At 39.6% G+C, this 22,811-nt stretch overlaps 1 protein-coding gene across 1 annotated transcript in view; it reads left to right on the top strand.

The window, feature by feature from the left end:
- kazna (kazrin, periplakin interacting protein a) overlaps positions 1 to 22,811 on the top strand; it is a 607,020-nt gene that overhangs the window by 443,830 nt on the left and 140,379 nt on the right. Inside the window, exon 5 of the mRNA XM_088617118.1 lies at positions 7,836 to 8,030. Coding sequence (XP_088473244.1) covers positions 7,836 to 8,030 — 195 coding nt within the window. The remainder of the gene's footprint in view (positions 1 to 7,835; positions 8,031 to 22,811) is intronic.

Below are 22,811 nucleotides of genomic sequence, written 5' to 3'. Positions count from 1 at the left end.
TGCTTTGTTTATTTTCTAAGATAAAAGGTCTGTTTTCAAAGGTCTGTTAATTGTTCCTAAAAAAGAGCAATGGTGAACATTGGTGGAGTCCTCATCATGCTTGCCTACTTCCAATCCGCAGAGAAGAGTGTTTCTTTGAAATGAGCTGACTGTACTTTTCCAGGACATGTGGAAACCTGAAGGTTATTCTAACACTTTAGAAATGCCTAATTCACTTACTGACATAAGAGTATAGCCACACTGAGAAAAAAAGGTCTATGATGCAGCAATGCAGGCTTTCTCTTTTCTAGTGCTCAATACTTTCTCAAAAAAGCAGCCATACCTGCTTTAAAGTGAATTCCTGCCTCTCTTCTTATAAGGGTTATGTAAACTTCTGCTCTTATCAGGTACATCACTGGCAATGTCTTTGTGTAGGATCCCCTTTCTGCAGGCAGATTGTTGGCTGTTAATCCAATAACTGTCACGTTCGTAAACCCCTCCTCTTAAGGACGCTCCAGCCCTTCCTTGTTTTTTACTCATCTCCTGCACCTGCTCTCTGTTCCAGCCCCCTTTTCAGTTCCCCTTAAAAGCCAGACACTTACTTTGTTCCGGGCTCTGCATTGGTTTCCGTACCAGGTGAGTCTGGGACCTGGAAGCGCCTGGTCCCGTCAAGTTTTTAGTTCCTGTTCCCATGCCGGTCCTGACCCGGTTCCTGTTTTTAATGCCGTTTGTCTTGGATGGACCGCCTGGCTTTGGACTTTTGCTTCGTCTCGGATTCCCCCTTGGACTCACTTCTGGACTGTTTGCCTCGTCCACACCTCCCCCGAACACCAGCGCACCATGGACACACCCCCTGTTTTCATTCCCGACTCCCGCATGCTCTTTTCCTCGTGTTTTCCTCACTCTACCCCGGATTCTGTCATCTGCATAGGGTCCTGAAAGAACGCTTTCATTACAATAACAGGGTCTGCTGTATTGAGATGAGCTGGCATTCAAGTGTGTGCACGCCAACGCAGTTTGTGTGTTTTTAATCCAGCCCATGGAAGATTTGATTCACATTCCATCTAGATATAGAAAAGGAATTTAGCATTACACTTAGGAATGTTGTAACTAACAGTTTTTCTTTTTCATTTTTATTTGTATAGTTTATGCTACATTCCAACATTTGTTATTTTTTCTCCTTTCAATTAAATTGCACATGTTCATAGATGAATTGTCTCTATATGCATTTCTGTAATTTACTTTTTATAAACAATTACAAACAGGAAGCATGTTTTGGGAAGGAATTTGGAAAATTTCTTAGCATTAACTCTTCCCCAGAAAGGGTTTACTGTACTACATATCGTCATTAGGCTTTTCTTTAATCTTTTAAGAAAAAACAGAGCTATAAGGAGTCGCACTTGATATGCTTTTGCCTCACCTATCACTGAAGCCCATTATAACCTTGTGTTATTTACAGTAGGCCACCTATGGTTTCTTAGTCAGACAGACTCTTGGGGTCACCAGTCCAGAAAATGTTCTGTCATTACTCTTGGTTTATTTTTGGCAATGAATGTTGGTGTAGTCTGAAGTGAGATTTCAGTACTTATAGGCTTGTTTTGGCTTTCATGACTCATAGCTGCTGTTTCTAAAGACCTGTAGTGAGTCAAGAATAACTTGACAAATGTTCTTGGAAAATTCTACTGCTGGTACTGAGGAATCCATCAAACATTAGAAGGCAGTGACAGATCAGTGGTATCCCTGAGGTCACAATTTAGTAGTGCTGTTAGTAGTGCTGTAATAAATCAGCTTCATTCTTGCAAATTCACTCTTCTTCCTGTTTAATTTAAAAAATAGGAACTAGTAAATTTAAAACAAGTGATCATAAGTATAGTTAAGGCTTTTTCATCTGGAAGGTGGGAGTACAGTTTCACTGCTACTGTCGTAAGTAAGCTTTCAGCTTCACAAAGTGAAGGAGATTGTTCGGTCTAGCCAACAGCTGATTTGGAAGCATTCCATGCAGTGGAAAAGGGGATTTCCAAAGGTCTGGAAATGTTCCAGAGAACATTTAAAAAATATTTCAAGTAGTTGAGAACAACAGGAACAAAGTAATGAAATAAGAAGTCAGTCAACTATTGTCATGCCAGAGTTACAACTTTGGTAGACTGTGTTGTCCATGATCTAATAAGACTTTGACTCCATCACACAGCAATGTCTTCCTTGTAGAGAGAACACTGACATCATTTAAAAACATTGATAAACCAGTCTACATCAAACCCAGACATGCAAAGAACTGAAGAATATAAAGCAAACTTTAAAGACACACTGCTGTGTACTCTAGACTCATTGAAAGAAACTCCCTGAAGCACTGTGATTAATTTAGACTTTAAATAATGAAACTTTTGATTAAGAATAACTCTGCTTTCATAGTTAAAGCACATTTTCTGGAATTATCACAGAGAGCGGTATTGGACGTGAATGTCTTGGCAAGGACACTACAGGCCCTTTGTTTACAATAGCAATGGTTCCAGCACTCATTGGTTTCCACTGGCTTCCTGGCAGGCTGGTGCATGTTGGGTAATGAAGGTGAGTCTGGAAAGAGAGGGGCGTATCTCAGGTATCAGTGCCATCAGGAGAATGGCATTATGCTATTGTTGGATAGGAATGATATTGACTGAGGTAGTAAGCATTTCATTAATTAAGATGTTTGCAAAGATCAATCCATACTTTGAATAGAAAAAAGTGAACAATACTGATTCACCTCTCAAGAGGGGAAAGGACTTTTCTTCACATCTTCCCTTCTGTTTCCAGTCAGCCCTAATCAAAGGCAAAGCTATTCAATTAGCATAGGAATTTTCTCTTGAGTACACATTTTGAGTAACATGATTCTCCCAATCAGTCATTTAATCACTTTCTGGAAAACTGAATCTGAACAGATGACATGGTTGAAGAACAGACCAAGAGGCAGGCAGTGGTGAGTGGTGAAATTTATTACATTAATGAAGCTCACAGCAAAATCATTTGAATAGATTATTTACCCATTGTAGCACACAACCCTAAAATAAAATGCATAACCGGTTGTAATGGCCTTTCTACACACCCTGTGTTGGAGGCGACTGTATCATCTGTGTGGCAAAGGTATTTCATCCAGTCTTAGATGTGTGTCACTATGCTAGTCTCCAGGGTGGACGTGCTCTCTTTTCTGTCTGTTGCGCTGATTGTGGTTGTACCCTCCTGAGGAAAAAAAAGAAGAAAGATTGTCCCTAATAAGAAGGTGAAAGATGGTTGTTATCAAGAGTCTAACTCTTTGTGCCATCTGTAATAAATGCTGCATTAGTGGGGTTTTTGCTGAGAGAAAGAGCAGATGCAAGCAAATGATCTTGGTCTACCTAAGTCTCTTTTCTGTAATATTTCAGCACTCCCATATTACATAGTCTTGGAGCTGGCTGGAAGGCTTTTGCACACACTTGTTAAAGCTTCTTAACTGTTTCTCACTTCATACTATGGTGTATGGCCTTCTTATCTTTTTATTGGTTCCAGTCCTCTGTAATGCATCTGTTTCCTGTAGTTTCAAGACCCACACAATCATTGAAAAAAATGCACCAATCATCTGGAGGAAAATAATATACATAAAAAACCAGGGTGATTACAACAACACCTGTTTCATTGTCAGTGATGAGATCTGTAATTTTGAGAAACTTTCAACAAATTTACAACTTAGTTGTAACAAGCCAGGGTTTGAGCTATAGGTTAAAGAGTGGGTCAAAGAGTGATCTATAGCTTAAACATTTTTAAGAGACTACTGTGACTGTTAATGACTTTTGTCTTTTGTTTTCTCTGTATTGACCTGAGTGTATCTACACTACAGAAATGACTGTGGCCTATACAGGGCATAGTTTTAGGAATTATGCCAGTTGAAGATAAGAAAGATAAATTAAGAGCTGAAAAGCTGCAGTTCCATCTGAAACTACACTGAAGCACTTATACTTGACAGATGTGTAGGCGGAGAGAGGGCAGGTGAACAGAGCAATGCACTGGAGTTCAAGACTGCTGTGTCAGCCCGGAGACTGGGCAAGTATGAATGAAATAATTTCTTAATGACTCACAAATATTTGGGAGGACGCCCAGGAGAACACGGAGGAGCTGACAGGCTGCTTGAAGCTCTCCAGCACACTGGACAGGGCATTGTTGTTATGAAATATGCACACACCTGTGAAACAACCTTGAATCAGCACTGAACTGAACACTCTTTTCACCAAAACACACTTCAGGGTGTCAATAAATCATCAATAATAAAATGTTTGGTGATGATGGAAGATGGTGTTATTAATATTTGATTTTGTTACTGTTGATGTTTTGTGCAACTTTCCACCCCCATGATAAATAAGCCGAGTTATCTTCCATTCCTTCTTAGAGTTTTGAGAATTCCAAGGGCAGGGAACACAGTTCAGTCGAACACTTAAAAAAAAATAACAGTGTACATTTATCTCATCAGGATTTTATGGTTGCCTTATCACTCTTTGTGAAAACTCCAGGCTGCAATTGCACAGTTTAGATATACTGTATTTCATATATACTGTTATTATTGTACATAATTAGTTATACTAATTTAATTAGTAATAGTGTGAAGGAGTGTGCAACAAGCTACTTAGACATGTGGTTGAAGTCAATACCCTGACTTCCTTTAAAAAATGGTTGTATGATATCCTGGGATTAATTGCTGTCTCAAATGGGACAGATGGACTGAATGGCCTCCTCACATTTGTAATCTTTCTAACATTCTTATGATCATGGCCAGAGTACAGTTCAAAATGTTCCTTCTATTAACCCTTATGCTAAAAAGAGCCAAACTGTATTCAAAGTATTACAGCTACTGTACAACCTTCTGCTTGTTCTAATAGTAACACGGAATGGTACTACTGCTTGGGTCAGTCAGGGTGGGGAGGAGGTGTAGTTGTCTGGCCTCTCACGATGCTCTGTCAGGACAGCCAGAATTAATTACACACCACAGCTGGTCAGGATCATCAGGCTCATTCCTTAACTATTCACCTGTTGCTATGAGAAGAAACATTGTGATTTCTGCTTGGGCTTGTACTTTCAAACAGCTGACAGCCTGGAGATATTTTGAGGTTTCTTTGTTTCTGCCTTTTGTCTTTTGTTTTTTTTTTTTCTGCAGTGGACCACTGTGCTTGGCTTCTAGTTTCTTTCTGACTTCTTCTTCCAGATCAACCAGCTATTGGCCAGTCATTGAGGACTGCAGTAAACTGTTCTAAAGATTGATTTACACCATACATCTGTGAAATCAATCTTCTTCCATTGGGTGACATTCATAATAAAATTATCTGACTATAAAAATAATGGGGGTCGCAAATCTTAGTCTTAAACATGTAGTATTAAACAAGACCCCTGGAGCTTTTTTCCCCTTGGGATATCTACAGTATATGTGAGTTTCTTTCAACTTAGATGTACAATGTAATTTTTTTTATATATCAATGTACATTTTAAACAGAATTGAAAATATCAAATAAACAAACAGGAAAACTAAATAAATCCTAGAGATGCTGATAACTGTTTTGTTCTACCTTTAGAAACCAAGACAGCCCATGTCTCGCCTTTGCAGACTGCCTAATTTGAGATATGCTAATACAATTGCCATTGTTATCCATGACTTGCCCACACACCTGCACTTCTGATAAGTGTTGTTAGATTTTGTCATTTCCCATTCCTTCTAGAATTTGTCTCTTATTCTACTGCTCCAATATATCTGTATTAATGATGAGACTGCGAAACAGTTCACACAGTCAGCTCAGGGAAGTGGCACTTGCAAAATGTGTTACACTAAACAGCCAAGTAAACTGGTCTGACACACACACAGCAGAATGGGTCCTTTATCAATCTGATTTTCATGTTTACTGTTTTTTTAGGCTGCTGCATTTTCCCAGGACAGAAATGTTTTTGCCCATATTTTTATCATTTCTTTAAAGCAGGGTGATGGTTCTCTTCTCTCTCATCTGAGTGATTGGCTATCCTGCAGCAGTGATACGACATTGTTTTAAAACGTGTGAAAGCACTATACTGAGGAGCAGAACCTGGGAGGTGACTTGCAAATCTTAAGGCACAGAAGTGAAGTTATAACATTTGTTTGCATTTGGAAAATTAACACAGCTTTAAAAAGCAGTGTAGATCCAGTAATGCAGTTGTCAGCAATATATATAAAGAAGCTCAGTATGCTCAGCAGTGTTTAAAACAAATTACAGTTTTGTCTTAAACCACAGGGCACCAAAGTCCTGTCATGTGTAGAGACATTTTACACAACAGTGTAACACAATAGCAGTTATTGTTTCAGGAACTTGTGACTAATCCAGGAGATGATGACCTTGGTTAGTTGGCTCTCCAACTGCTATGGTACTAGAATGTTCTGTTGCGTGCTTTACAATTACCAGATTGCCAAGTAAAATAATTACGATGCTGTGTGATAAAACACAGGAGTGAATCAGCTTTGTCTCAGTCTTTCAGAAGAATTACATGAAGTTCTTACTCCTAAATATAGAGCAGAATGTCCTGCTGTACACATCATGTTAGATATATCTCCAGGAGGCTCAGAGATATATGAAGATTGTTGGTCCTGTGAAAAACCTGACCTCCACACTTTTGGAAATTCCTTGTGTTTTTATGTCTGGTATCCAGGATCAGAGACAGAATTGCAGGTGTTTAATTGAGTTCCACATATCTCCAGCTAGGCTGGTAAAGACTACTTTTTCACAAACCTCAGGAAATGGCCTGACAGGTGCCAGCCACATACTGTCCTGAAAAACCTATGCGAGCCTGTTAATTAAGCTAAGAGGGGGGGACCACTCTCACCACAAGAGCTAAAATATATCTAAGCAAGAACTTATGCTGCAACTTACCTGTCTGTCATGTACTTAGGGTGCCTGGTTATTCTGTCTTTGATAGTTCTTACATGTGGCTACAATAGCTCAGTTATATCTGTAGTATATGTTGTCACAGGTATTTCAGCTCTGTACATTGGTAACAGAAACAGAAGGTGTGCTAAGAATAGTCCACTTTTCTGACATTGTGCTTCTTCTGCATAACCCTCTCCCTACTCTTTTACAGCTGACGTAAGATGAAAACCACATACTGACGTGTGTGGATTTGAAGTCATTAACAGTGTTCCCTTGACAAGTTATTCAAATTAGTGGGAAAACATTTTGGCAGCTTAGATTTGATGTTCTTTGTAGTTTATTATTTTTGGTTTGGTGTGACTGTGTAAGACTCTAGTATAAGTGAGGAGAAATTAATTCACTTCAACAATAGTACTTTTGTTGGTAAAGTAACCAAAGCTTTTCTGGCAGATGTCAAAACAGTTGTTCCCATGATAAGCTTATTTTTGGTGTTCATTAGACTCTGACAGGGGTGTTTGAATCTATATATGAACAAAGAGGTGTAATATTCTCGCTGAAACAATCTTTTCGAGCCTTACAATGGAGTTGTCTTTTTTATAAATATTTAATATTTAAACCTAAAAGAAGCTAATTCAGCTTGATGAATCTACCAATTATGTCCTTTGGTGCTTAAATATAATATTTATTTTTTTCTGATTTTAAGTGTTTGCAGACACAGAGGGTAAGACCAATTTTACTGTATCTAGGGAAATTGTTTCAATAAGCGGTAAGGTGTTGAGCAAAGACTTCTGTCTCAGAAAATAATTAGCAGGTGCTCTTATCCAGGCTTTCCTTGGAGACTAGTCATTCATCAGTCATTCAGTCTCAGAATGTGTCTCAATGTGCAATGTCCTTGGTCATTCAGACTCACAATCTCTTTCAGTGCTCAGTGTACTGGTCACTCAAACTCTCTGTCCTGCTTTCTGTGCTCAGTGCTGCTGCGAGAGGAGGTGGTCCAGCTGCAGGAGGAGGTCCATCTGCTGAGGCAGATGAAGGAGATGTTGGCGAAGGATCTGGAGGAGTCCTCCCAGGGAGGCTGCTCAGCAGAGCTGCTGTCTGCCACTGAGCTCAAGGTGCAGCTGGCACAGAAGGAGCAGGAGCTGGCTCGTGCCAAGGAGGCCTTGCAAGGTGAGTTGCCTGTTCTGGGCTCTTCAGTTATTTTCTTGAGATTGTATCCTACAGTAACTTAATTAAAGAAGTCAACCTCATTCTTACCCAAGCATTATGGAAATGTATATATATTATATATAAGGCTGTTTCTCAGCACAGGAAAACAGAATTGTCTAAGCTGACATCTAATTCGATTGTCATGGTTAGCAGCTCAGTCATGGACACGGACAGCTAAGCCACCTTTACACTTCTGTTAACTACTGCTTCCCCTCAGTTACTCAGTACCTGGACAACAAGCAGTGTGCATTTGCTTTCACTCACTCTTCAGCTCTGGCCTTTTAATTATGAGAAACCCTTCTCGCTATGAACAAAATGTGGAGCACTAGCACAAGTACTGCAAATGCAGAAACATCCTTTATTATTTTTAATAGTACATTTATAACAGTATCTCTGTATTTTTTGGTTGATGTTTGTATCTAAAGTGTTAAAGTTGTAAAGTTAATAATGAACATCTGTTTTTCATAAAAGCAAGGCAAAGTCATAGATACCGGTGAGTTATTGTGTAGTGTAATTTTAGATGAAGTCTAGGTGAAGGTGAGTTTTAACTACAGTACAAGAAGTGCAGGATTGCACAGCAGTGATTAATTAGTTGATTCAGAAGAGTGTAGGGTTGTAGACATGGCTGTAGTGTTGATGTTTGTATGCAGACAGAAAGGGTGAGTTTTGGAATGCAGTCATGGATACTGTGATACTTGTGTTAACCAGATTGACAACCAGCCAAGGAAGAGGAGCTCCTTGTAAAGATTAAAACATGTAGCCGCTCTGGCATCCATTTCATAATCATGTCTTTAAAGATTTACATTTGATTTCCTTTTATTGTTGTATCCCATAGTAGAACAGCATTAACAGCCACATCCTTGTGAGACAGGCTTGTGAGACAGGGGAGCTCTGGACTTTGCAGAAGCTTTTAAAGAGGCAGAATGTACACACCAATACAGGTGCCACAGAACCATTTAGCCAGTTTGCATACCAATTGGACTGAAGGCTTAGATTGATTAGTCTTGTCATGGAGACAAATGTAGTTTCTTGTCTTTATCCCTCAATCTCAGTTTTTCAGGCTTTATGGTTGTATTGAGCCTTATTTATTTTGCACTAAAGTGAAAAAAGGAACAATAGCATCTCCCCTCACAGCCTGTAAATGAATAAGGGAAGAGAGTTACTCACCTGATGATCCTTCATGTCCATCCCTGTGTCCCCCTAAATCCCCCTAAAACAGGCCTAAATCAGGGCTGTTGCATGTTCTTCTGAGAGCAGTGAAACCATAGTAACGCTACTGCACCAGTGAAGAGCTGTTCAAAGACATCAGCTAACAGCCTGGCTGATTGACTTATGTGTCCCTCACTGTGTTTAGCTTTACTGTAGTGATATAACACTTTTATGTCTGCTCTGAGTCATCAGAGGTAATATTTGGTTGTGTCATGTCTGGCATTGCACTTCTTAGAGACCTGGCATCTGATGGCTTCCAGATATGACACGCTTTAAGGACTGATAGGTTATAGTCTTCCAAAAAGTGGCAGTCCATAGTCAATAGAAGGAGTTTGGTCTTCATCCCACTTTTAAAACCTCTCATTTGCAATGAGGGTTGTGGGACAGTGGCCCTGAGGGCTGTGCAATATTGATCCTTTTTACCAAATAAAAAGGAAAATACTGGTTTGGTATTTTACCCTGTTTAAATTATTATTGTACCTGTACCTGTTTAAATGCAGTCAGAACTCCTGTCTGCACCTTTTCAGTTTGTCTCATAACATTTTGACTCGTAACATTTTGACCTAACAAAAAGTTGCTAATGGTCAACAATTTTTCTTTTATGGACAAACTTTAAATTTAAAATGTTAAGGAGGGAATGTCTTTTTAAAATCTAAATACATCTTATTCTGTGTGGTTCACTACTGTTGTTGCTTTTAAAGAGCCTGCAACAAGTGAGTTAAGCAAGGGTTAAGTTTTCTTTTTTAAAATCCATGTTTACTATTCCCTAGGATCATATTTCCATATAGGTAATTCTCTTGTTTAGTTCTACTTACTGTTTAAGTATCCTTACATGTAATAGAAATCAAACTTGTTGGTTCTTGTAGATGTCTGTGTCAGTTTAAGCCATTTGAGGGTGGTTCAGGGAAACTCAACAGAGAAAGTAAGTGCAGGTGTTCACATTAAATTGCAAGAAAGGAATCTAATTCTAGATTAGAGCTTCCAATATAGTGGTGTAGTGTGCTCCCACGAGGCACCAGTTCTGTAGGGGTTTGGGCATTTACTGGGACAATTATTAATTGTAGCAGTAAGTAACAAAATGATTCTTTTAATGGCTTTAGAATCCAACCTTGCGGTATAACTCAAACAACGCACACACAGGTACTAATACACAAGAATACATTTATTAATACATAAAATATGCATATAAACCTAACAGATCTTATTGAGAGGGTTATCAGAATACAAAAGGTATATATTCAATCAGTCACGAAGAGTTACATGTATCAAGAGGACATACGTTCAGTATATCATTCATTTAGACCGTTTCATAAATGAACTTGGTTATAACTTCTACATTAGATACTCAAAACAAGTACATAACTCTTAGGAATTAAATTGATATCAACTGGTTGGGATAACAATTGAATTATCGAGCAGTAATGCAGTGAAGTTGAATACTCATCCAATCTCTGGGGATTCAGATCTCCTGCAGGCCAAAGAAACAGTTGCAGGCTTGTTGCTGTCCAATCCGCGCTCTCTGGCTCGGTGCCAAGCTGTGCTGTTGCGGCTTGCGACGGTGCACTGCTGATGCTCTCTGAAGACCGGCTAGTTAGTTTTGGCTGAAACTAGCAAGAGTTTGTGCACGGGAGAAAAGAGGACTGTGGGTCCCAGCAGGTCAGGAAGAGGACCGGTTCGTTCCTGATGAAGCCCTAGTTCTGAATAGTGATTCAGCTGTCCACAGTTCCGACCTGTTCACGAGGCTTGCTGCTGATGCTAACCTCTGGTGGATCCTCTGGTTACTCTCTGGCAACCTCCGCTCTAGACTCTTAGAACAGAGGAAAGTTCTGGCACTCGGACACACTGGCCGTTCCGTGGTTGTCCGGGCTGAGTCTCAGGATGGTCAGGAGGCGCGCTGCGAGAATGTCCTGCCCTTGGGAGCCTTTCTGCTCCTGGGCTGTCCTGCCCTGGAATTGTCTTGCACCCCTGGAATTCTCCTTAGAAATTCTCCTACTGGAATAGTCTCTGGGAGCTCTGTGTTGCCTGTTTTTACCTGGAGGAACTTCAGCTCATTCATTGGCTGAAAGTTTCATGGGCATCAGAGACCCACGTGGGTTACTCGGCCCTACCAGTCCCTGATTGGTTGATCAAGGTGAGATATGAGTCACTTACTCCTGACACTTACGAATGCAGTCCAGATGTCCATCTGGCACTCCCTAGACAGATAGGCGCCAATGGATGACCATTGATCATGATAGCCAGGCTTAGCTAAGTGCATCCCCATTTGGGAGCTGTCCCTTATCAAAAGAAACCTTAAATCAGCATGCATGAATAGCTCTGTGGCTGCACCACAGAGATGAAGAGAGAGATGGGGCCTCATCTGGGAAAGCACAGCAACACTTAATTCTGTCTTATTAACAAGCATTGCCGCTACAGTGGTAAAGAACATAGGAGAAAGTATTGTGGTGAGGTCAGACTAGACCAGTCTAGATTGTCTCGTGATAAGACCAGACTTTTGATTAGGTTAGTTTTAGGAGTTTGCGCTGAAGTGTTGTGTGTAATGTTCACTGCAAGTTTACCTGCTGGTTCAGGCTGAAGGAAACCTGTTAAAATTTAAATAAAAGGGTAGTCTGAGCAGGTCAGTATGTTATGAACTGATTTGTTGAACCATTTGGCATACTGATTTTTAGCCTTTGTATCACTTTTGGGATAAATCTGTTCTGTGCTTCAACAAAATCTGTCTGTTGCCATCCATTAATTCTATATCTTATTTTATTTTACTGTCTCATCCCTTCAAAGTCTGCTTTTATAAAGTTGAAACTTTTGATTTGGACTCTGTACCTTCAAACTAAACTTCAAAGCACACCATGTTATGATTGTTAACCAGTCGGTCTTTTGAAAAGTAACATTTACAGATTTACAAATTTGACTTCTAGGGTCATTTTCATTAATTTCTTTCTGCCATCTGATGTCAACTGCACATTTCTGGCATATGCAAACATCTCATGATAATACAAAATCTAACATTTATTTGTCTGCATGTCTCTTCCCATGTCCAATTTCAAGTGCCTACGACACAAACCATTCTGCTGCTTTCATCCTGCCCTCTCTGGCTTTCTGCTCCTAACATCCTGTGAACATGAGTAGCACTGCTGCACAGCAACACATACTGGATTATTCCCTTAAAACTCTCCCAGCGGCGGGGAGTTTTATTTTGTAAAGTCACTTCTCAAGGATTAATGTGTCTTCAGTTCTCCTGTTTCTCCTGTTATCACATGTGGCATATTCAGTTACACTATGTGTATCCTGAACTTTTCTTGTCTCTGATTGCTGTGATAATGGTGAAATCTCTCATCTGAAAGACAGGAATTGTTACTGGGAGGTATATCAGAAGCCCAGCCGAAGATTTTGCCAGTTTTAAATGCGATGATAAATCAACAGCTTGCTTGCTTTTGTACACCAATATATGTGAGGTGCTTTGCTATACTTTAAAGTATTGAGATTTAATAATGTTTAATAGTAAATGTTGCCTCTGTAAACCTGAAAATTTTGTGCACTGTTTTTAGGTCTGATTTTGTTCAAGTATTAGAGATAAAGTGGTTCAAGTAGGTAGCTGCATCAGCATGCGTAGGGTGTGTTCACACAAGAAGAAGGCTACATAGCTGAAACATTGTTTCTCCTTTCTTCTCTTTTCAGCATGGAATAAACCTTTACTTGTTCCGTTAGAGATAAAGTGTTTGTTCTAGGGTCAAAAATGGGCTTTTGGCTTGTGAATATGCTAAGAGATAGCCAAGATATTAGTGATGCAAACACTTTAAAATTGTGAATTGACTGCAAAAGAACAAAGTCTCCCAAATGTTAAATCTTTCTCCTGGGAATGTTCTGGTGGAATAGAGGAAATAATAGTGCCTTTAGAAACAATAATATGAAAGAAGCTTACAATTCACAAAACCTTTACACAAAATAAACTTAAAGAAAACTGCTAATATAGATACAAATAAAAAGCAGATGCAGAGGATAAAATTATCACTAAGAAGCTTTTCTAAAACTGGATTTTTAGTTTTAAAGAAAGTCCACTAAGGGTAGTGTTCTGGATTTTGGGGAACAGCAACAGAAGTTCTCGTCACCCACTGTGCAGACAAACTGGGGACAGAGTGATCCGGAATCATCTAAGCAACAGTAATGTGGAAGGCAATAAACAGGCAATACATTAGACAGATATTAGTGCACTATATCGTGTAGAATGTGGAAGGCAATAAACAGGCAATACATTAGACAGATATTAGTGCACTATATCGTGTAGATCCTTGGATGTATGCAGGAGGGTTTTAAAGTCCACTCAAACTGTGACAAGAAGTGTAATGACTATACGATAGCAGTAATGTGATCTCTTGCACATGACCTAGACTGGATTCTAGCTGCTGAATTCTGAACAAAGTGTTACTTAAATCTCATTTTTAGAGACTCCTGGAGTGGGTTTTTGAATAATCAAACCCCGATAAAACAAATGAATGAGCCAGGTTTGCAATACAGACACAAGGGGCATAGGACACAGCCTAGCAATATTTGTCTGATGCAAAAATGTGTATTCAAAAAAACTAAGTTTCAAAAGTTATTCCAGATCTGACAAATTGATAATTTTAGACTGAAACTCAAGCACACTGCCATTAGCTGACAAGAATATAGCACTAGTTTTTTTGTGAAAATATGAGAACAATATAATTACATAACCTTAACATAAATAAAAACTAAAACATAAATAAAAAATAAAGTTGTATCATCTAAGCTTTTGTAGCAGAACTTCAGTCAACTGAGTACTGAAATAGCTCTGTCAGGTTTAGTGTGGACATAGATATTCTTATATTATCATGCATAAAAATTATAATTCATAATGCATATAATTTTAGTATCTGACTAACAGGAAACAGTTAAATAATAGCAGAGGACCCAGTGTTGGGCCCAGGGAAATATTTAATTTAACCATCCTCAAAACTAAAATGTCCCAGTAGTTGGAGTACTGTACATCTAAGAAAAAATATCAGCACTCAGCCACAGTAGCTAAGATGTAAACCAGTACCAGAAAGAACACATATGCTTTTTAACTCAGTAAATAGAATGTCATGATTTACACAGTACTGAATAAAGTTCAGAAAACTGAGAATTAAGATGAATGAGAATTAAGACCTGAATCAGATGCTAATGACATAATTATTCAGATTATTCAGATTACCTAAAATTATAGTGGGGGATTTAGTCCTGGTGGCACCACACCAAAGTTCAGGGAGTCATTTATTTTTGTCAAGTACAGGTATGAGAGATCTGTATTGTTTTGGAAATTATTTGAAAAACTAACATACAGACTTGATTGGTAGGCAATTTACTTTCCTACTGTCTGATTACAGAAAACACGTTGCTCACTAACAGGCATTAGAGTGCTTTGCCACCCTTCCACCCCTGGGCCTTGACTTACTGTAGCTTTGTACCCAGTCACCCCAGAAAAATGCTTTTAGATCACAAATCATCCTTACACTGACATGATCATTTAATGATATGGTGAGACACAAAATGGAAATCTTTTGATCCATTTTACATTTTTTTTAGCATCTGCTAGTAAAGCTAATTTGGATTGTACTGTACAACTGTAAATTCAATTGGTTCTGACATTTACAATGCTGCTTTAAGAGGTGGACTGAGGCATTTCAGGTCAGCAAATGCATCTTTTATTTTGCAAAGAAACATTTCAGGAAGGAGAAAGACAAGGTGTACAGACGTGAAGAGAGAGCCTCACATTAACAGCCAGTGCATCTCTGTCAGTGAATCACCACTCTGGGCTGCAATTCCATGGCAGAATAATTACTACCCACTCCAAATTACAGGTTGTAGTGATTGTGGTGACAGGACTGCCAGCTGGAAATCAACAGAGGGCAAGCAATAAAGAGGCTGATAGGAGCCTGCAGTGAGAAGCCAGTTTTCCACTGGTATTATATTGTCTGATGAAGAGTTAGATTGTATCTTCTGCCTTTAAAATTAATTCCTATTTGTAATAATGTTTTTATTAGTGCCTGCCTTCGAGGCTGCCCAGTACTGGTGAGTGTGCCAAGCAATGTAACACATATACAGTATAACATCATGAAATGTGCTATGGCATTTTGTTTATTAAAGATCATCTTACCCCTTCAAATACTGTGTACTGTACCTTTTTGGGGTGTTAGAACTATTTTTTCCCATATATAATATGATTGAAATCAACCTTATTTTTAAGTGAGTTGGTATTGAATGGAAAAAATAGTTTGTTTGTTGAAGAGGGAAATATTTTGGTTTTTTTTAGACTATATTCATGAGCTAATAAATTTGTTTACAGCAGGCTTATCACTTTGTATCGTGATCTTCTCAGACCTCAAAGGCTAAGCAGGGTTGGGGCCAGTCTGTACTTGGATGGGATACTTCTGAGAAACACCAGGCTGAAGCTGTAAGCAGTGGTCCCAGTAGGTGATGCTCCTTTATCTGAACCAGAATTCAACATTGTGCTGTAAGAAGATGTTAAACCAAGGTCCTGACTACCTGGTCATTAAAATTCTATGACACTGTTTCTAAGAGTAGGGTAGTTAAATCCGGTGTCCCAGCTAAGTACTTCTGAACAAAATTTGCAAAAGATCCAATCCCAGCCTTGCTTAGTTTCTAAGATATGATCATTTCACGAGGTGGTAACCCCTGCTGTCAAGGTTAGTGAGTATCTTTGCAGGAATCTAAAGTTCCTCATTATTTCATCTGGTGCAGTATTTTCCCACTCCTCCCCCTGGTCTGCTGTGCACTGTGGCTGCTGGCAGCTGCATGTCACCCAGGTGGAAATGCCGTTCCATGGTAGATGGTAGTCCCCTTCTATAATTAAAATGATTTGGGTTTCTTAGGAGTGAAAAGTGCTGTACGGTAAGGTTTCAGGATTATGAGGCAAATTTCAAATCTTAAGTGCTTGTTGAAATTCAAGTCTTTGAGCTGGCCGTGTCCTATCAACTATAAGTACACCACACTGATGAAACCAGTCCCGAAAGATTTGGGAAGACACTCAAGCCTTCTTACATGACTAGCAGTAAAAGTTCTTATTCTAGCCATGTAATGCTAGAGTAAGCCAGCAGGGGGCGCTCAACCTGCGGTCCATGTGGGCCCTAATGCCCCAGTATAGTGATGGGGACACTATACTGTAAACAGGCGCAGTCCTTCGGATGAGATGTAAAACCGAGGTCCTGACTCTCTGTGGTCATTAAAAATCCCAGGGCATTTCTCGAAAAGAATAGGGGTGTAATCCTGGCGTCCTGGCCAAATTTCCCATTGGCCCTTACCAATCATGGCCTCCTAATAATCCCCCTCTATGAATTGACTACATTACTCTGTTCTCCTCCCCACTAATAGCTGATGTGTGGTGAGCGTTCTGGCGCACTATGACTGCCGTCGCATCATCCAGGTGGATGCTGCACATTGGTGGTGGTGGAGGGGAGTCCCCATTACCTGTAAAGTGCTTTGAGTGGAGTGTCCAGAAAAGCGCTATATAAGTGTAAGCAATTATTATTATTTTGATGCCTGGGGTTCGCAGACAAAGAGGTGCTGCAGGCCTGGCTTCCTCATGTGACTGGCCATATTGCTGCACAAAAGTAACATCACTCAGTTCACATTGAATCCTGCAGCTTGCATCTCCTCCTTCAAGATATATTTCTGAAGATACATTTTCCTCCAGAACAAGTCCATTTAATCTGTGTTGAAGAGTTGTTCAAGACTTTATCCCTCCTCACTGATTAGCTTCTTCAGGTTCTCAGGAAATGCTTCTGCAGCCACTTTATCAGCCGAGACCACTACCCCTACTTATTTTTATCATTTACTTATGACGAATGTGAGATTACATGTATTAGGAAGTGTTACACATGTTTAATGGCTTTCATCCTTTATTTAGTTAATACTTTATGGGAAGACTTAATAAGTGGTTATTATAAAATGTGGGTTTATTAGACAATTTAATCTAATCACAAGGGTTTTAAACACCTAACTTTCATGAATGTTGACACCTTACTGTATATATAATTGCGCATAATTTTGTTTTTTTCTTTGAGATAGGATAGTCCAGCACCAGTACCCTGCAATTTAAACTCAATAAAGTTGTTTTGAACAAAAGACAGAGCAAACAGCAATCCCATTGTATTCGATGAACTGTTCTAGTGAGTAAATGAACTTTTCTACAGTTTTAATTGAGTTATTCCTTTTAATTGAGTTTTAATTGAGCTGCTTCCTTCCTTCTATACTTTTCAAGTTCTGTCAGTAGATCAGGATAGTTTTCATATCAGAGGAAAGACTTGTGTTTATGAAGAAGTACAGCAGAGCCTGACAACATACTGCAAGGAGTGAGCACCCTCCTGTGGGATCTCTGGGAAAGACAGTTTTTCAATCACCAGCAATCTGGTATACAAACACAGGCATTGTATTTCATCAATGCTAGAAAGTTGTTATTGTTGCTATTACTAATTACAGCTAGCTGCAGTACCACAGTAGTTTTCTTTTCTCTAGTGTATTAGCCAGGTGCAAGTTATTTAGAGGTTAATAGTCACAGACTCATTGTTGCTAGAGAAGACAGACCCAGGAAACTGGATCAAATGCTTGGACACATGGTTGTCACACATTCCTGTCAACCTTCGGTTGGGATTTACACTAGGCAAAGGGAATGAGGTACAGCAGTGATGGCAGCACCCTTTGCACAAGGTTGATTTTCAATAGGCTCTGAGAGGCGGACACAGGTCATGGTTGCATATTTGCAGATGAAGATGCCTATTACAGTGAAAGATTGTCTTCCTTCCTTAGTGTTCTTGATGTGCATTGTGGATCTGACTGTGTGACAGCAACAGGTCTGAGCGAGTGAGGGTTTGGAGCGATTCTTGTTTATGTGGACCAAGCACTGTGCTCTGTCTTGCTTTGTTTTCTGTTTGGGATGGACAGCTTCAGCCAGGTTCTTCGTCGGGACTCATTCTTGGTTTGTTTTTTTAATTCATGGTATTTGTAGGGAAACTCACCCACTCCACCCCAAAGCCTCTCCCGTGATCCTCAGACAGTGCTGACTCGCCCCACAAGTCACAGAACTGACAGTGCTGACAATGGGATGCAAACTCCAAGTGTGCCTGGTGACATTACCACAAGCTTCTTCTAACCCAGGGGTTCTCAAACTTTTTGGACCAAGTACCACCCCTGATCAAACCAAAGCATCCAGGTACCACCTACAAGTCATCTTCTCATAAAAAACCACAGAAATGTAATGACCAACATGAATGCATGTGCACACACTCATATACACATATAATAAAAATAGCACTGAGCACTTACCATTTCAGTGAGAGGGGTGAGACTGTTTAGTCTAGCAAAGCAGATGTGAATTCATTGGTTGAGCCTTGATACAATTCACAACTTTGACAGGAGAGTCTTACAGATTTTAAAGCTGCAGTGCATCCACTTCATATCTGGAGCAACCTCTCTAATTCGTGCAACCACTGTGGCTGCCTGTTATCGCTCTAGCACCGTCTGTACAAACTCCGATGCATTTTTTCCAGTCGATGCCATTCTCTTAGATAAATTCATTAAGAAGCTGAAATATGTGCTTTCAGCGTGCACTGTATCGTAGTGTGTAGGCTGCATACTTGACACATAAACTCATTTTATTAAAATAGAAAATATGAAAACCCGACCCACTTTTTCAGTGCACACAACAAATTTCCAGGGTAATCTGGCGTACCACCTGGGGGCGCTACACATGCCAGCAGTGGTATGCGTACCACAGTTTGAGAACCACGGATCTAACCTAACTGCCTGTTGTCAGCCTGGGAGCCTAGTTTCTGTAGCAGAGCTCAAAGGAAATAATGTTTCTGATTACGTTCCCTGTGTCAGCCTTTTAACACTGTTTGTTTAGGCAGCATAGCCTGGTAATTCCGGTTCAAATACAGAATGTAGCTACATATGCTGTGTATAGAGTGAGCTGATAATATTCTCAAAGGGTGGGAAGTTCAGGTTTTTCAGAGAGACAGCCATCACCTGAAACCTGCCTGACAGAAAGCTGCGCCTTACCCACATTTTTGTGATGCTTTTCAGAAATGGCAAGCATGTTACTAAGTGTACAACATTTCTACTGCTGTGAATAGATGATACATGTAAGATGATGGAATTACAAATCACTGCACTATTTCAAATGGCTAATATATGCTGACTTCTGTCTATAGGTGTACTGATATTACAGGGCACCACAGGTGGTCCTCTCCAGTCACCCCCATCACCAGTCACAGCGCCCCCAGAGAGACAGCAGGGAACTGTGCTTTCACAGGAGAGTTTAGTTGCATTATTATTTAATTGATTTTGAGTTTGGAGTTTAAATATTTCATGCTGCAATTGAAACGTTCTGAAACTGAATTTTAAATTGAGGCCTTAATGTCAACTGTCTCAGTGTGATGCTTTCAATTAAAAAGTAATCTCAGTACCAAGCCAAGGCAGTGTTATTATCTTAAAGATCTTAAATTTGTAGATTTTTTTCTTTTGATCTTTTCTTTTTCTCCAAGATGGGTTTCCAATCATATAGGATTTATTACCAAACAATGTGGATCTTGTTAATGAGAATTCAAGGGTTTTATACAGCAGCTGTGTTTGGTTTTCTCACTTCTGCATAGGTAAAGGAGACTTATTTTTCATTTTGTTCCAGTGGGATCTTACATTAATAACAGTGACATCTGGTGGTTAGAGAACATACTTACAAGTGGTAAAAGAGACCATTGTCAAATGACCCTGAGGTTTTTAAGAATCTGCTTTTCTTTAAGACATTTAGTTGAACTAAGGTTGAAGATTGGTGTGTAATCTCCTGCTTTACATCAGGGTCACAATAGGTACGGTGTCATAACAAATGTATCCTGTAGAGCAGTGGTTCTCAAACTGTGGAGCGCCACCAGGTGGTAAGCCATATGACCCTGGATCTTTGTTGTGTGCACTGAAAAATTGGGACGGGTTTTCATATTTTCTATTTTAATAAAATTAGTTTGTTTGAATACGCAGCCTACGTTCTACGATACAGCATGCGCTAATACTTGAGTGAACACAAGAGCTACTATGTAATTCTATACCATTGTATAGAAATGCATGCTACGAACATAAGTGACCAATTGTATTTAAAAAAAGTTATCTCCAGCAAATAGGGAGGTTGGAGAATGTGCATGATAATGGAACAATGCCAATGTTGTAATGTTTTAAGCACAGGAAAGCATAGAAATGCATACTACGAATGATGGCAATCTTGTGTGCACAGGAAAGTGTGATAGGCAGAAAAATATTTAAGAACTGTTCTAGGTTAACTTGAGAAAAATACACTGAGCGTCTCTGTGTTTTGCTCCCGTGCGCATGAAATAAAAACTTCTTTTAACTTCTGAGACGCACTCAGGAAACAGAAACGGGGAAAAATGCAAGCTTGCGGATTGCTAAAGCAGGTAAGCCCCACACTGTGATGAACTTTGTTTACTGTTGGCAAAAGAGCTGACACGTATTATATGTGGAGAAAAAGCTGCTAAACAGCTCAACCCTGCTGACCCCTCCAAAAGACACAGTCACTCATAGAATTATTGATATAGCAGATGAAATCCAAAGTACGCTGTTAGAGCACGTTAAGATGAGCAGATGCTTTTTACTGCAATTAGATGAGTCTGTGGATGTTGTTGATTTGGCCAATTTGCTCGTTTACATTAGATACAAGTTTGAGGGTACGTCCCGTGAGGACTTTCTGTTCTGTAAGCCGCTACCAACAGGAACTACAGGAGAGCACATATTTCAACTTCTGAATGAATTTATCAAAGAGAATGCCATCGACTGGATGAAATGCGTCGGAGTTTGTACAGACGGTGCTAGAGCGATGACAAGCCAACACAGCGGTAGTTGCACAAATTAGAGATATTGCTCCAGATATGAAGTGGACGCACTGCAGCATCCACCAAGAGTCCTTTGCCGTCAAGAAAATGCCTGATGATTTAAAATCTGTTAGACTCTGTTGTGAATTGAATCAAGGCTCGACCAGTGAATTCACATCTGCTTTGGTTGACTAAACAGGCTCACCTCTCTCACTGAAATGGTGCTTTTTTATTGTTTATTTTTATTGATATCGTTCCTGTTGTCATTCTGTAAAGTGCTTTGAGAAGCCACCTTTAAAGGTGCTATATCAAATAAAATGTATTATTATAATATTTATTATGTGTATGTGAGTGTGCACACATGCGCGCTCATGTTGGTCATTGAGATTTTCTGGGGTTCCTATGAGAAGATGACTTGTAGTTGGTACTTGGATGCTTTGGTTTGATCAGGGGTGGTACTTAGTCCAAAAAGTTTGAGAACCACTGCTGTGTCTTAAACCTGACTATTCCAGATCATCCTGAGATGGGCAGAGACCTAAACAGAGGAGGATGTGATTTAGGTGAAAGGCAGGATTATCTTTTTTCAGAGTAACAAGATATTCAGCAGGTAAAATTAAAAAACAATTCTAGTAGTAATAGGGAAAAACAAGCCAGAAAGAGGATAGTTCCACTAAAAGAACTGGCAAAGAAAAGATGAAAGGGGATTAATGGAGCATTTGGAAGGTTGGTAAATGTCACAGTTTCCTATGTCATATCTATCTTGACTTAATATATAAAATCAATCTAGATTAATTTTTGGGTTTCATGTGAGTAAGTGAGATGTTGGAATGTGGTTTGGGTCTATTGTCAGAAGAGGAGTGTTCACAGTCTGGCCAGTCTGTGCAAGCCCATAGTCTGTTTTGTGATAGTATCACCCATGGAATTGTAACCACCCAGGAAGAAAAAAAAGCTAAATTCTTTTCTGCTGATAGTGACTTTAGATCAGGAATGGGCAGACCCACCATAGGCTGTCATTCTTGTTCTTTAAATTTGTGATGTGGAGAAAGAATGCTGGTTATTTCATTAAGAACTGTATCAGGGTTTATTGTATATGAAAATGTAAAATATGTGAAAAATATGTGTGAGCTGAAATGTGAAATTATCTGTTCACACTCGTAGATGGAAATGAAACAACTATTTTCTTTATAATAATATAATAAATATAATAATAACAGCTTACACTTATATAGCGCATTTCTGCACACTCCACTCAAAGCGCTTTACAGGTAATGGGGACTCTCCTCCACCACCATCAGTGTGGAGCCCCACCTGGGTGATGCGATGGCAGCCAAAGTGCACCAGTTCACTCACCACACACCAGCTGTCAGTGGGGGAGAGAACAGAGTGATGAAGCCAAATCACAGTTAGGAATTATTATTTTCCAAGTCCACAAAACATGTAGACAGGGGTGGCAGACTCCCTCAAATACCTGTATGAAGGTAAAGAGTTGGTCTATTGCTCCATGGCCATGACAGAATCTGCATTGCTCCACCTGTATCAAAGCTCAGCTATTGGGCAGAGTCTCTTTTCCAATACAATGGAATAGGCTTTCCCAGGGATGCAGAGGAGTGTGATCCCTCTGTAGCTGGAACACACTCACTGGTCCACC

Source organism: Lepisosteus platostomus, chromosome 23 (genome assembly GCF_059453375.1).
Source record: "Lepisosteus platostomus isolate fLepPlt1 chromosome 23, fLepPlt1.hap1, whole genome shotgun sequence".
NCBI lineage: Eukaryota > Metazoa > Chordata > Actinopteri > Semionotiformes > Lepisosteidae > Lepisosteus > Lepisosteus platostomus.
Note: the sequence above shows the minus strand (reverse complement) of the source record. Positions and strands in the feature narration are given on the sequence as shown.